Below are 14,875 nucleotides of genomic sequence, written 5' to 3' on the forward strand. Positions count from 1 at the left end.
CATTTCAACACACATATAGACAACGTGTTTTGTCTTATATGGGCAAAAATGTTTGGAATGGGCTGATTTTTTGTGAGGATGATCTCTGTGGTGAGGAGATCATCCTTGCCAAAAATTAGCTCATTATGAAACTTCTAGACCATCCAATTTTTGTTGAAAAATTATAGACCGTCCAATTTTTGTAAATCAATTTTGATGGGGTTACAAGTTTTGGAATGGGATGATTTTTTGCCAGGATGATCCCCTCATCACAAAGATCATCCTCACAAAAAATCAGCCCATTCCAAACATTTTTGCCCATATAAGACAAACACGTTGTCTATATGTGTGTCGCAATGTGTGTTGCAGGAACCCGACCCTATATATATATATATATATATAGGGAAATGTTCAGCACCCTAAGTTTTACCACACACTTTAACAAACGTTTTTTGTCTTACATGGGTTAGAAGTTTTGGAATGGACTGATTTTTGGTGAGGATGATCTCTATGATTAGAAGATCATCCTCCCCAAAAATCAGCCCATTCCGAAATGTTTAGCCCCATGTTTACACGTTGAAAAATCGTGGACCGTCCATTTTTTGTAAATCATTTTTGATGGGGTTAGAAGTTTTGGAATGAGCTGATTTTTGGTGAGGATGATCTCCTCACCATAGAGATCATCCTCACCAAAAATCAGCCCATTCCAAAATTTCTAACCCATGTAAGACAAACACGTTTGTTAAAGTGTGTGGTAAAACTTAGGGTGTTGAACGGGACCCATATATATATATATATATATATATATATATATATATATATATATATAGGGTCCCGTTCGCCACCCTTAATTTTACCACACACTTTAACAAACGCGTTTTGTCTTACATGGGTTAGAAGTTTCGGAATGAGCTGATTTTTGGTGAGGATGATCTCTATGGTGAGGAGATCATCCTCACCAAAAATCAGCTCATTCCAAAACTTCTAACCCCATCAAAATTGATTTATAAAAAATGGACGGTCCACGATTTTTCAACGTGTAAACATGGGGCTAAACATTTCGGAATGGGCTGATTTTTGGGGAGGATGATTTTCTAATCATAGAGATCATCCTCACCAAAAATCAGCTCATTCCAAAACTTCTAACCCATGTAGGACAAAAAACGTTTGTTAAAGTGTGTGGTAAAACTTAGGGTGCTGAACATTTCCCATATATATATATATATATATATATATATATATATATATATATATATATATATATATATATATATATATATAGGGTCCCGTTCGCCACCCTTAGTTTTACCACACACTTTAACAAACGCGTTTTGTCTTACATGGGTTAGAGGTTTCGGAATGAGCTGATTTTTGGTGAGGATGATCTCTATGGTGAGGAGATCATCCTCACCAAAAATCAGCTCATTCCAAAACTTATAACCCCATCAAAATTGATTTACAAAAAATGGACGGTCCACAATTTTTCAACGTGTAAACATGGGGCTAAACATTTCGGAATGGGCTGATTTTTGGGGAGGATGATCTTCTAATCATAGAGATCATCCTCACCAAAAATCAGCTCATTCCAAAACTTCTAACCCATGTAGGACAAAAAACGTTTGTTAAAGTGTGTGGTAAAACTTAGGGTGCTGAACATTTCCCATATATATATATATATATATATATATATATATATATATATATGGGTCCCGTTCGGCACCCTAAGTTTTACCACATACTTTAACAAACGCGTTTTGTCCTACATGGGTTAGAAGTTTCGGAATGGGCTGATTTTTGGTGAGGATGATCTCTATGGTGAGGAGATCATCCTCACCAAAAATCAGCTCATTCCAAAACTTCTAACCCCATCAAAAATGATTTACAAAAAATGGACGGTCCACGATTTTTCAACTTGTAAACATGGGGCTAAACATTTCGGAATGGGCTGATTTTTGGGGAGGATGATCTTCTAATCATAGAGATCATCCTCACCAAAAATCAGCCCATTCCAAACTTCTAACCCATGTAGGACAAAAAACATTTGTTAAAGTGTGTGGTAAAACTTAGGGTGCTGAACATTTCCCTATATATATATATATATATGGGTCCCTTTCAGCAACAAACATTTTGACAAACATTTTGGCAAAACATTTTTCAAAACATGGGTTAGAGGTTTTGGAATGGGCTGATTTTTGGTGATGATGATCTCTATGGTGAGGAGATCATCCTCATCAAAAATCAGCCCATTCCAAAACTTCTAGCCCATGTTAACAGGTTGAAAAATTGTGAACCGTCCATTTTTTGTAAACCATTTTTGATGGGTTAGAAGTTTTGGAATGGGCTGATTTTTGGTGATGATGATCTATTCCCTGTAGAGATCATCCTCACCAAAAATCAGCCCATTCCAAAACCTGTAACCCATATTTTCAAAAATCTTTTGCCAAAATGTTTGTCAAAATGTTTGTTGCTGAACATTTCCCATATATATATAGGAAATGTTCAGCAACAAACATTTTGACAAACATTTTGGCAAACATTTTTTGTGCGTTGGATAACAACGAAATGGGCGGTCAAGATTCAAAAAACGGGTGATCGGATTTAAGTAAGGGATTTTACAGCGCCGTCCCTGAAAAATCTGTAAATTAGTACGTCATCCCTGTCTCTTTAAAACTGAAGCAAAAAAACAGAGTCGACAGAACCCTCGTCTCTGTCTCGCTCTCCCTCTCTCTCTCTCTCTCTCTGTCGCCTGAAACCCTCTCTCTCGCTCTTGCTCTCGCATTCTCTCTCGCACGAAACAAGAACTGTTGACCTCGTTGCTGCAACTTCATCGACGAAACACAAACACCTTCAACTTCGACCTTGCTGCAACTCCATCTCTCTCACGCTCTTGCTGTTCGGATTTCCTCGCTGCAACTACCTCGCACGAATGGTTTTCAACTCGACCTCTTCGTGATTTTCCAGCCGTGAACCCTAAGGAAAGCTCAACGGCAGGTAAGCACTCTTTTCTCTCTCGCGGTGGGTTTTGATTTCTTGCGTTGGGTTTTGATTTCTTGATGTGGTTCTAATGTAATCTTACCCAAATGAAAATACAGATTTGATTTCTTGCAATGGGTTTTTTCTTTTTTCTTTTTTTTCTCTGAAGAGGAAAGCAGAGAGGAGATCACCTTGATGTAGCTAGAAACATGCCTTTATCCATCTTTGCCATTTGGCACAAAACCCATTCTTATCTAATCTATAGATGATTTAAGCGCATATTTTATGAGGACTTTATTGTGATTCATTTGTGAATATAACAGGGAGGGCATTATTGCTAGTGGAGCAGCTGATGATACTATACGTCTTTTCGTTAAGAACGAAGATGATTTGGTAATCCTCATATCCTTCTTTCTGTCTGCTGACTGTTAGTCTGTAATTACTCTTTATTTCTGCAAATCAACAGTGAATTGCTTGCTCAATCACATAAGCTTGACAAGAGACAGAGAACCCAATGGTCACCTGCTCAACTGGATTATTTTCGAGAGCTGATATTGCCACACCAACTTTTACTAATGCCACACCAATTCCAATTTGTAAATCACCAAATAATTGCACACAGTTGGTGTGGAAATAGTAACTCTTATTTTCACTATGCCTTAGTTTCTCATCAAGCAGTACAATAGTTGTATCGACAATTGAAATGCTACCTTAGGATGGTACATTATGCTCCCCCAACTAATAAATTCGGGAAAGACACCCAATAAAAATGTTGAGAATTGAGCTACCTGTTCATCTTTGGGATGCTGTTATATCCCTTTGAGGTATTATTAGAACTAAAGAACTAGTGTTATGATCTACACAAAAAGGAGAACCTAACCAAATATCGGGAATTCAATATGGAATGTAGATGATGAACCTGAAGTCTAGCATGCTTCATGGACACTACCACACACCTTGCACATAATCCACTTTTTCCATAAATTTATAATTTTTGTATGGTCTGAAGATCTTAAGCTTTTGATCTACAACACAAACTTGTGAAGTCTTGAACTGCAAAAAGAGATGGTGTTTCTATTCAACAACTCTTGGAAATTATGGACTCTTGTTGGTTGTTTGACCTCCCTTAACATGTTATGGAGTAGCAGATACAGTGGCAGCTCCATTTCCTCCCCTCTCATTTTTTAGTTGATGTCTTCACGAAATTTTTATCAAGTTACAAAAAAAAATTATTCTCAATTCTGCAGGTTGATGGACCATCCTATAAGTTGCTTCTGAAGAAGGAAAAGGCCCATGACATGGATGTAAATTCAGTGCAATGGAGCTCCAAGGTATGCTGTTCTTTTTGGAAATAATTAGATACTATGGTTTGTAGGGAAGAGTGGGGGATCGGTTGAATGAATCCATACTATGATGTGCAAATTTGTGGTTCGAGCTTCAGATGCATCAATCATAAAGGAGATAGAATCAGATTTACAAGGGTGGTGTGACGACATTACAGATGGGGGTGTGGAATACATGCCAGAAAATGAAGTAAAGTTGGCGGCAGCTGAGAGGCTAAGGACCTTAATGGAACGTGTTGCATTGCTTAAAGCGGCCCAACCTCCACCCCAATCTCCTAAACTTGATGAAGAATCAGAAGAAGACGTAGATGAAGATAAAATGGAAGAAGAGGAAGGTGGCAATGGAAAGAAGAAAAAGAAGGAAAATGGTGAAGATGATGGAAAGCCCAAGGGGCCTTCAACCCTATCGAAGCTGACTGCAGAGGAAGCTGAGCACCTTGCACTTCAGGCTGCAGTGCTGCAGGAGTGGCATATGCTGTGCAAAGAGAGAGGAGCAAAAGTTCATTAATTTTATGCTTTTCTTATGTAAGATTTGATATTGTATTCTTTGTAGTATCTCATTTGGCATTAGGTAGTTGAGGAACCTCTCTGATTGGAGAGGATGCTAATTGTATCCTTTATTCTTTTTTTTTTTTTTTTGGTTTCTTTATTGTACATCCTGTACCAGGTCTGTGTTTGTTTGTTTTTTTTTTCTTTTTCAATTTGATGATGATGATGATTTTGTTGTGAAGGACATGAACAAAAGTGCTTTGTTTGATAAATATTAAAATTAGTTCCTACAAAAGTGAGAAGTCCAAAACAGATCCGATTTTAGTTTCTAGATTATGTGGATATTCTTTTGGAAGATAATGTCCTCACATCTTTTATTCAAGGACTAAAACAGCCTTAGTGTTTGTTTCTAAAGTGTTACTTTAATGATCAAAATATTCAGCTTCTCTAAATTCCAAAATGCTCTTCGGAAGGCTTTCAGCAAACACTATCTTGCATATAATTATTCATTGCCTTTAGCCCAACCTCAACACCACCCTTGTTTGTTTGAGACCAGCTAATTTGCATTTCAACACGTTGAGTCATGTGGGTTCATTACCCTTACCATGAAGGGACCTGCTATACTATTTCTATGGCACACTACATGTCAAGAGTTTGAGACAATGGAGATAGGATTCACATGTCCCCTTGTCATCTGATAAGAAGGAATTTTAAATAAAGAAAGAGAATAGGAGAAAGAGAAGATTGATTGATGAATAATAACAATATAAATTTAGTGAACTCATTCAGGCTATATATAGCCATACACTAGTAACAACAGGGAACAGGAAATGCTGAAGAATAGGAGAAAGAATGGCATCCACTATGCCACTCAAAGCAGACTCAACCACCCACTATGCCACTCATGCTTACTCAATAACTGACTCAACCACCCACTATGCCACTCAATAACAGACTCAATAACAGAACTCAATAACAGACTCAACCACCCACTATCCCACTCAATAGCAGACTCAACCAACAATAACTAAAACAAATTAGACCAAGTCTTTGTGGTCTGGTGAGTGCGTAGCATGTATGTAAAGTGGCACATATCATTCCCCGCCGCTTAAGGATCCTTGTCCACAAGGATGAAATCAGGATATGACTTGGTGAAACGCCACTCATTCTCCCAAGTTGCGTCTTCTGCTGGTACACCGACCCATTTCACCAGGATTTCAGATTTTGGGCGGTATTTATCTTTGCGGATCACACGTCTATCTAAGACAACTTCGGGTTGTGGAAGGATAGTTGAAGTATCCGAGATAGGGGGAAGTTGGGTAGACGTTGGAGTGACTGCTCCCAAATGCTTCCTTAACAAACTGACATGAAACACATCATGAATTTGAGAACCCTGAGGCAAAGCCAATTTATAAGCCACCGGACCAATTTTCTCAATGACTTTGTATGGACCAAAGAAACGTGGGGCGAGTTTCATGGAGGCTCGAAAAGCCACAGAAGTCTGTCTATATGGCTGGAGTTTCACATACACATAATCTCCCACAAGGAATGAGGCCTCACGCCGGTGTTGGTCCGCCTGACATTTCATCCGATCCTGAGCTAGTAAAAGGTTATGTCGCAGCTCACGTAGGATGGCATCTCGGTCACGTAGGTACTCATCCACTGCTTGGACGCGGGAAGTGCCTGGTACATAAGCCAGTAGACTTGGAGGTGGAATACCATAGACAGCTTCGAAGGGTGTCATCTTGGTGGAGGAGTGAGTTGAAGTGTTGTAGCTGAACTCAGCCCAGGGAATCCATTCGAGCCATTTTCGTGGTTGGTTACCTGCAAAACATCGTAAATATTGCTCCAAAGTTCGATTGACAACTTCAGTTTGACCGTCGGATTGGGGATGATAACTTGAGCTCATACACAACTTGGTTCCTTGCAGTTGGAACAATGTTCGCCAAAAAGAGCTAATAAACACCTTGTCCCGGTCGCTAACGATTGATGTCGGAATACCGTGTAGGCGAACCACGTTGGCAACAAATGCCTTAGCGACAATTACAGCGGTAAACGGGTGTTTCAAGGCTACAAAGTGAGCATATTTTGTCAATCGGTCGACGATTACCATGATAGCAGTATATCCATTAGAAGATGGTAACCCCTCAATAAAATCCATTGAGACATCAGTCCACATTTGAGTAGGGATGGGTAGCGGCTGAAGCAACCCCGCCGGCTTCATACAATCGGTTTTGAACCGCTGACAAACATCACATTGCTGCAAAAATTCCTTCACCATCTGGCGCATATTAGACCAAAAAAAACTCTGTTTGATACGGGAGTGGGTTTTATGAAACCCAAAGTGCCCACCTATTGGCGACGAATGGCAGTCAGCCATTATTTTCGGAATTAAGGGTGAGGTGGGGCTCAAATAAACTTTGTCTCTTTTGAACCATACTCCATCACGTTGGAGCAGCTTGTGGGCGGCTTGAGAGGGGTTTTTTTTGTAATAATTCTTCATAAAATGAGTCTTGTTGGACTTCCTTTTGAAGCATTGGCCACCAATCTGCACGTGGTTGAGAGATGGATAAAAATTGGAATTCAACTACACGTGATAAAGAGTCTGCACCTTGATTTTCAGGCCCACGCTTATACTCTATTTCGTAATCATAACCAAGTATTTTTGGCAGCCATCGTGTTTGTGCTGGTGTAGTAATTCGTTGCTCCAGTAGGTACTTGAGACTTTTTTGATCAGTGCGAACTGTAAATGGTTTCCCAAGCAAGTAAGGACGCCATTTCTTGATTGCCTTGACGATAGCCAACATTTCTTTCTCATAGGTGGATAATGCCAAGGCCGAACCTTTCAATGCTTCGCTAAAATACGCCACTGGTCGATTTTGTTGGGTAAGAATTGCACCGAGTCCGATTCCGCTGGCATCGCATTCAATCACAAATCGTTGAGTAAAATTGGGAAGGCGTAAAATTGGTGGTGATGTCAATGCCTCTTTTAATTGTTTGAAGGCCATCTCTGCTGCCTCATTCCATTGAAATCCTTCCTTGCTCAAGAGACGGGTTAGAGGAGCTGTTATACATCCGAAATGACGGATAAATTTTCGATAGTATCCTGCTAAACCGAGGAACCCCCGAACCCCTTTTGCTGATGTTGGTGTTGGCCACTCAATAACAGCTTGTATTTTGGTTGGATCAACCGATACCCCCTGCTCCGAAATTATGTGACCCAAGTAGTCGACCTGTGAAACACCGAATCGACATTTCGACTCTTTTGCAAATAAACTGTTAGTTGATAGGATCTGTAGAACAATTTGCAAATGTGTGAGATGGTCTTGCCATGATTTCGAATACACTAGAATGTCATAAAAAAAAACCAAAATAAATTTCCGAAGATAGGGACGGAAGAGATCGTTCATGAGACTTTGGAAAGTTGCTGGTGCGTTAGTGAGGCCAAATGGCATCACAATAAACTCGTAATGCCCTTCGTGTGTCCGGAATGCAGTTTTAGGAATGTCATCTTCTTGCACACGGATTTGATGATATCCAGACCGTAAATCCAATTTGGAGTAAAATTTGGCGCCGTGGAGTTCATCTAATAGTTCATCGATAATAGGAATTGGATACTTATCTTTAACTGTGATGTCATTTAGAGCTCGATAATCCACACAAAATCGCCAAGCTCCATCTGCCTTCTTTACTAACAAACTGGAGACGAGAACGGGCTGTGGCTTGGCCGTATCAAACCAGATTGCAAAAGTTCTTTTACCATTTTCTCTATCTCGGTTTTTTGGTAATAGGGGTATCTATATGGCCTCACACTTACTGGTCCCGCGGTTGGCTGCAATGGAATGCGATGGTCATGTGATCGTCTCGGAGGCAAGCAGGTAGGTGATTCAAATACTGGAGAGAATTTAGCTAAGAGTTGGCCCATCTCAGGTGGGTAGGAATGCGGTTGGCTGCTGTTGTTGGTAGGAATTATTTGAAAAAATAACCCAGTGCCTTGTATTCCATTGAATTCTTTGTCGGTTAAGGCCTCGATGTCGGTTCGTCCCAATCCTTGGAAGGTGTGGGAAGTTCCTGCCACGTTGAAGTTCATGGTTAGCTGCTTGTAGTCAGTCTCGATGGGTCCGAGAGTTGAAAGCCATTGCACTCCCAATACCAACTGACATGCTGCGACAGGAAGAATGTAGTAGTCGGCAGTGACGGAAAGTCCTTGAATGGTGATGGTGAGCGCTCGACATTGTCCAACACATTCTATCTTCTCCCGATTAGCAACCATAACTTGGAATTTCTTATCATGGATTACTGGTAACCCGAACTTAGAGACGATAGCCTGATCAATGAAGTTGTGAGTGCTGCCACCGTCTATTAGCACCGTTACATTCTTGTTTTTCAACTTGCCAAAGACGCGTATGGTTTGTGGGTGTTCGGCACCAGCAATTGCATGGAAAGAAATTTCAGGTATAGCTTCATGATGTTCCAATTCTGGTTGAACGCCTTCGACATCCTCAATGCTCGGATGGGTTGAATCTTCGATCATGAATAATTGCGGTCGTTCGCAACGATGGCCTGGAATGAACTTCTCGTCGCAATAATAACATAACCCCTTCTCTCGACGTTCTCGTGCCTCTTGATTGGTAATTCGGCGGAAGGTTGCTGGTTGAGTATTAGAACTTTGGTTCATGCGCTGGGTTGGTGGAGGTCCTAACACACCAGCTATTGGGTTGGGTGAGGCCTTTGGTGTCAAGAAGGCTGGTTGGGAACGGAGTTGCTGGTTTGGTCTCCTTTGCAGCTGGTTGCGTTCCTCGATTAGTCGAGCCACTCCTATTGTATCTGCCAGGGTTCTAGGTTGTTTAATTTTTACGTCTATGCGAATGTCGTCTCGGAGTCCTGCAATAAAACAACCAATTAGAAAATTTTCCGGCAGGCCATCAACTCGGTGGGAAAGCTTTTCAAAAGCTTCTTGATAGGCTGCTACGGTTGTGGTTTGTTTAAGACGAGTTAGAGCTTCTGACGGGTCCTCGTAGTCGGTTGGACCGAATCGAAGTTGTACAGCCTTGGTGAACTCATCCCATGTGAGTGGTCCGCGAAATTTCGTCAACCACCTATGCCATTGTAGGGCGATGCCTTCTAAATGGAAGGAGGCCAACTGAACTTGTTGGTCTGATGCAATGTTCTTGAACTCAAAGTATTGTTCTGCTTTATAAATCCATCCAGTTGGGTCGTCTCCGTTAAACTTTGGGAAGGACAACTTGAGGTGTTGATGAGGGTGGTCATTGATAGTGTTAGAACGAGAAGTATGTGAGTGTGAGGATTCATCACGTGCAAATGGGTTGGTTTCGAGAGGGCTATTATTTTGGCTACGGGAGGCTCGAAGAGCTTGAAGCTCGGTTAACACTGCTTGTAAGGCTGCGTTCACCTGATCGAAACTGCTCTCGTGTTGTGCTAAGATTTGATTGACATCGTTGCGGAATTCTGCATTCGTTTTGCCGCGAGTGTCCATGACCGAACCTGCTCTGATACCACTGATAAGAAGGAATTTTAAATAAAGAAAGAGAATAGGAGAAAGAGAAGATTGATTGATGAATAATAACAATATAAATTTAGTGAACTCATTCAGGCTATATATAGCCATACACTAGTAACAACAGGGAACAGGAAATGCTGAAGAATAGGAGAAAGAATGGCATCCACTATGCCACTCAAAGCAGACTCAACCACCCACTATGCCACTCATGCTTACTCAATAACTGACTCAACCAGCCACTATGCCACTCAATAGCAGACTCAATAACTGACTCAACCACCCACTATGCCACTCAATAACAGACTCAATAACAGAACTCAATAACAGACTCAACCACCCACTATCCCACTCAATAGCAGACTCAACCAACAATAACTAAAACAAATTAGACCAAGTCTTTGTGGTCTGGTGAGTGCGTAGCATGTATGTAAAGTGGCACATATCATCATCACAACGACGAACTATAGAGGCCTAGTGTGATAATGCGGTTTTGATGTTTTGGTAATATGTTGTGGTTCTCTGTTGGACTGCTTGATGAACTTGGCATTGGATTGAAGATTTGTTTGTTGGATGATCCATGTTTTTCTTGTGTCAAATAAAATTGTGGAATGAAAGGGTTGCAGGAACTTAATGGTTTGGGGGAGATAACTTGTGCAGGAACTTAAGGGTTGCACCAATACTACGATTACTTCTATTATGCAAATGAAATCCATGCTAATAGAATTTATCTGGATAATTCAAGATGGGCGCTTTACCGTATCAGATAGATCTATTTAGGTGCAAATACCATATCCACATCATATCAATTCGATGAACGTATATGGGTATCAGATATTGCACCCACTGTGAAGTATCTATGTAACATAGGACCAAAGAGATTGCTAGAGGCGAGCCACTGTGGACACAGAACTGAAAGTTTAACTAGGATGAAGTGGAGCCCATTAGAAGAACATTATTTTATTGAGAAGCAAATCTGCTAAAGAAGGCAAGCTGACAACAAAGTATCACCAACTTGACTACTAATGGAGATTAAAGCCAATGCAGTTTTAATTATCTAAAAAATAAACACAAGGAGGTCAAGTCTTGAACTGTAAGATTAGATAAATGCAATCACAACAACATTTACATCATAACTCAAACTGTCACACTTGGTGAAACAACCTTTCAAATACATACAAATGCAATAAGCGTTGATGCCAAACAATGATCCTTTATAACATAACATCTCAATGACATTGAGGACAATTATTTCACATCATAGAGTGATAGAGATACCACACGACATCAAGAAATCTGAAATTCCAAAACACCTGGTTGAGAGTGGTTACTAGTTTGAAATTTACTTCCCAGAAAGCCGGGTTGAAAATAACTAACCAACAATCCTACCTTGGTGCACCTAATAATATAAGCTTATACAAAAGTCCAGAATGAAAAGCTGACACTACAACTTCAAAATTGATGGACTAAATCCACACCTAATACACAAATTACGAGGGAACAATTTATTTCCACGGCATGTTAGCCATGCCTTGTTGGTTGTTGTTATTGAAGGCTCCCATGCTCTAGTTGAGGGGGCTGCCAGGATCACCAGATGACTCACTCATGGTCCCTCATGATGGTGTACTACCAGACCCCACCATTCCACCACCACCCGATCCATGCTTTGGCATTGCATAAGAAGGTTCTGATTGGTTTAACTTTGACTCTTTGCGCCCATCAGCAATAAAACTACCCACAACCACCTGAAATGAACCAAGCAGATCAAGTAAGCAAACATATACATGATTTTCCCCAGCACATTTAAGCAAAACATATACACAAAGATAAGTAGAGAGGAAGTAAAAAAGAATAATGCTAAAGTCACCTGAAGATTGTACCTCAAATATCGTGTTCAATATCCAAATGTCCCTTGCCATTCACTGTAAGCTTCTCTACAGTATCATCTGGTAGCACAACAGCTAAACGGCTCTCTAACCCATCTTAAGAGCGATGTTGCACAAATAATTCCATAACTTGAAATGTCATTCCATCATCAAAGCCTTTGTTCCAAAAATTTGGGGGTAAATGCTGAACAAATCTCGTTGCTCCCAAAAAAATGCATTCATTGATGCAAAATCTATTAATAAAGAAAAAGATGGAAGGAACTTTTAAAATCAAAAAACACAACAACTAATCGGAATTTTTTATGTGAAATATTTCACAAATGAAATATTCTCAAATCAGAATAAAAAAAACCCTAAATAATTTCGGATTTTTTGTCTTTGTCAAATCGGAACTCAAATTAATACAGTGAGAGAGAGAGAGAGTACCTATCTGCGAGGGAGATGGAGTCTTCGTCGGTCGTGTTTCGTCGATGAAGTTGCAGCAGAGAGGTCAACAGTTCGTGTTTCGTGCGAGAGAGAATGCGAGAGCGAGAGCGAGAGCAAGAAAGAGAGAGTCTAGAGAGCTCGAGTGAGAGAGAGAGAGAGAAAGAGAGAGGAGGGTTCTGTGAGAGTGACTGTTTTTTTGCTTCAGTTTTAAAAAGACAAGGAGGACACACTAATTTATAGATTTTTGAGGGATGGCGCTGTAAATAATCGCATAATTCCTCACTTGAACTGATCGACTGATGTTTTGAATCTCGACCGCCCATTTGATTTTTATCCAACGGTCCCTAAATGTTTGCCAAAATGTTTGTGCCGAACGGGACCCATATATATATATATATATATATAGGGAAATGTTCAGCACCCTAAGTTTTACCACACACTTTAACAAACGTTTTTTGTCCTACATGGGTTAGAAGTTTTGGAATGAGCTGATTTTTGGTGAGGATGATCTCTATGATTAGAAGATCATCCTCCCCAAAAATCAGCCCATTCCGAAATGTTTAGCCCCATGTTTACACGTTGAAAAATTGTGGACCGTCCATTTTTTGTAAACCATTTTTGATGGGGTTAGAAGTTTTGGAATGAGCTGATTTTTGGTGAGGATGATCTCCTCACCATAGAGATCATCCTCACCAAAAATCAGCCCATTCCAAAACTTCTAACCCATGTAAGACAAAACACGTTTGTTAAAGTGTGTGGTAAAGTTTAGGGTGCTGAACGGGACCCTATATATATATAGGGTCGGGTTCCGTAGACTCACATTACGACTCACATTGCGACACACCGTTTTGTCTTATATGGGCAAAAATGTTTGGAATGGGCTGATTTTTTGTGAGGATGATCTCTATGGTGAGGAGATCATCCTTGCCAAAAATCAGCTCATTATGAAACTTCTAACCCCATGTTTACAAGTTGAAAATTTTTAGACCGTCCAATTTTTGTAAATCAATTTTGATGGGTTAGAAGTTTTGGAATGGGATGATATTTTGCCAGGATGATCTCCTCATCACAGAGATTATCCTCACAAAAAATCAGCCCATTCCAAACATTTTTGCCCATATAAGACAAACGGTGTGTCGCAATGTGAGTCGTAATAGGGGTCGTAATAACGCCATCCACATATATATATATATATATATAGAGAGAGAGAGAGAGAGAGAGAGAGAGGATTAGGATCCGTATACACATAAAGCTACAACGTGTTTTGTCTTATATGGGCAAAAATGTTTGGAATTGGCTGATTTTTTGTGAGGATGATCTCTATGGTGAGGAGATCATCCTTGCCAAAAATCAGCCCATTATGAAATTTTTAGCCCCATGTTTACAAGTTGAACATTTTTAGACCGTCCAATTTTTGTAAATCACTTTTGATGGGGTTAGAAGTTTTGGAATGGGATGATTTTTTTGTAAGGATGATCCCCTCACCACAGAGATCATCCTCACAAAAAATCAGCCCCTTCCGAACCTTTTTAACTATATAAGATAAAAACGTCGTAATTTTATGTGTCTACGAAACCCCACCCATATATATATATATATAATGAAATTCATAAAATCAAGTTATGTATCAAACCCACATTGAAAATATAAGTGTTTAATTTGTTTTTTCATTTGAAAAAAATCAAGAATAAAATGGCAATTTTTTTGCATAAATGAAAGTCACATTTTTTTAATCATCGGATATGCAAGACACATTTTTTTCAAAAAATCGCCGTTTGTTGTTCCTATGGCCTATACATATGTTAATTCAATTGTGAAAGAGAGAATGATGCTTTATTTTTCTATGAATTGTAGATAAGAAAACCCTTTTTATGACATTCCGAACCATATACATATACCATACAATGATCATAACACCATTTCTTTTACACTAAACAAAAGTTGTGGAGAATACTAACATCCCACAAAGCACTCTCCTACATACACAACTGTTTATAAAAGATTACATTTTATAATTTACACACGTACTTCTAAACCAATTTCTGAAAATGAATCCAAATCAAATAGGAACAATGAATCCAAATCAAATAGGAACTATTCTGGTCACTTTCTGTTTTTATTTTTATGGATTTCTTATCTTTCTGTCTGTTCAAAAGCAGGGCGATAGTATTCTCACAGCCGAAAAATTTAATTCACTCCAAATTGCTACCCATCCATGATCCCAAGCGTTAGTGAGATTCCATGAAACCAACAGATTTTAT

The 14,875-nt window shown here is 39.7% G+C and overlaps 2 protein-coding genes and 1 long non-coding RNA gene across 7 annotated transcripts; 1 reads left to right on the top strand and 2 right to left on the bottom strand.

Moving 5' to 3' along the window:
* The first annotated feature begins 2,557 nt into the window (after positions 1–2,557).
* On the top strand, positions 2,558–5,302 carry LOC147410225 (protein TPLATE-like). 5 transcript variants are annotated; one of them, XM_086432890.1, is made up of 4 exons: positions 2,558–2,970; positions 3,276–3,345; positions 4,200–4,283; positions 4,454–5,302. In XM_086432890.1, exons 3-4 carry the CDS (start codon positions 4,271–4,273, stop codon positions 4,801–4,803), a joined length of 363 nt encoding a protein of 120 aa, XP_086289016.1. In that variant the 5' UTR covers positions 2,558–2,970; positions 3,276–3,345; positions 4,200–4,270; the 3' UTR covers positions 4,804–5,302. The 5 variants fall into 5 exon arrangements, with proteins under 5 accessions (XP_086289016.1, XP_086289004.1, XP_086288997.1 ...); XM_086432878.1 differs by having other exon boundaries at positions 2,565–2,970; positions 4,394–5,250; XM_086432871.1 differs by having other exon boundaries at positions 2,571–2,970; positions 4,200–5,214.
* Positions 5,303–7,228: 1,926 nt separating this feature from the next.
* Positions 7,229–10,281, bottom strand: LOC147410226 (uncharacterized). The gene is made up of 2 exons (XM_086439421.1): positions 8,602–10,281; positions 7,229–8,500 (listed from the first exon to the last, which is right to left on the bottom strand). Exons 1-2 carry the CDS (start codon positions 10,279–10,281, stop codon positions 7,229–7,231), a joined length of 2,952 nt encoding a protein of 983 aa, XP_086295547.1.
* A 1,290-nt stretch (positions 10,282–11,571) lies between these two features.
* On the bottom strand, positions 11,572–12,878 carry LOC147410227 (uncharacterized). Its single transcript, XR_015177383.1, has 3 exons — positions 12,615–12,878; positions 12,183–12,421; positions 11,572–12,047 (listed from the first exon to the last, which is right to left on the bottom strand). It is a non-coding gene; the product is annotated as an uncharacterized LOC147410227 (long non-coding RNA).
* Positions 12,879–14,875: the final 1,997 nt, after the last annotated feature.

This window comes from Akebia trifoliata, chromosome 1 (genome assembly GCF_017979445.1).
Source record: "Akebia trifoliata isolate Shusen 1 chromosome 1, ASM1797944v1, whole genome shotgun sequence".
NCBI classification, from domain to species: domain Eukaryota; kingdom Viridiplantae; phylum Streptophyta; class Magnoliopsida; order Ranunculales; family Lardizabalaceae; genus Akebia; species Akebia trifoliata.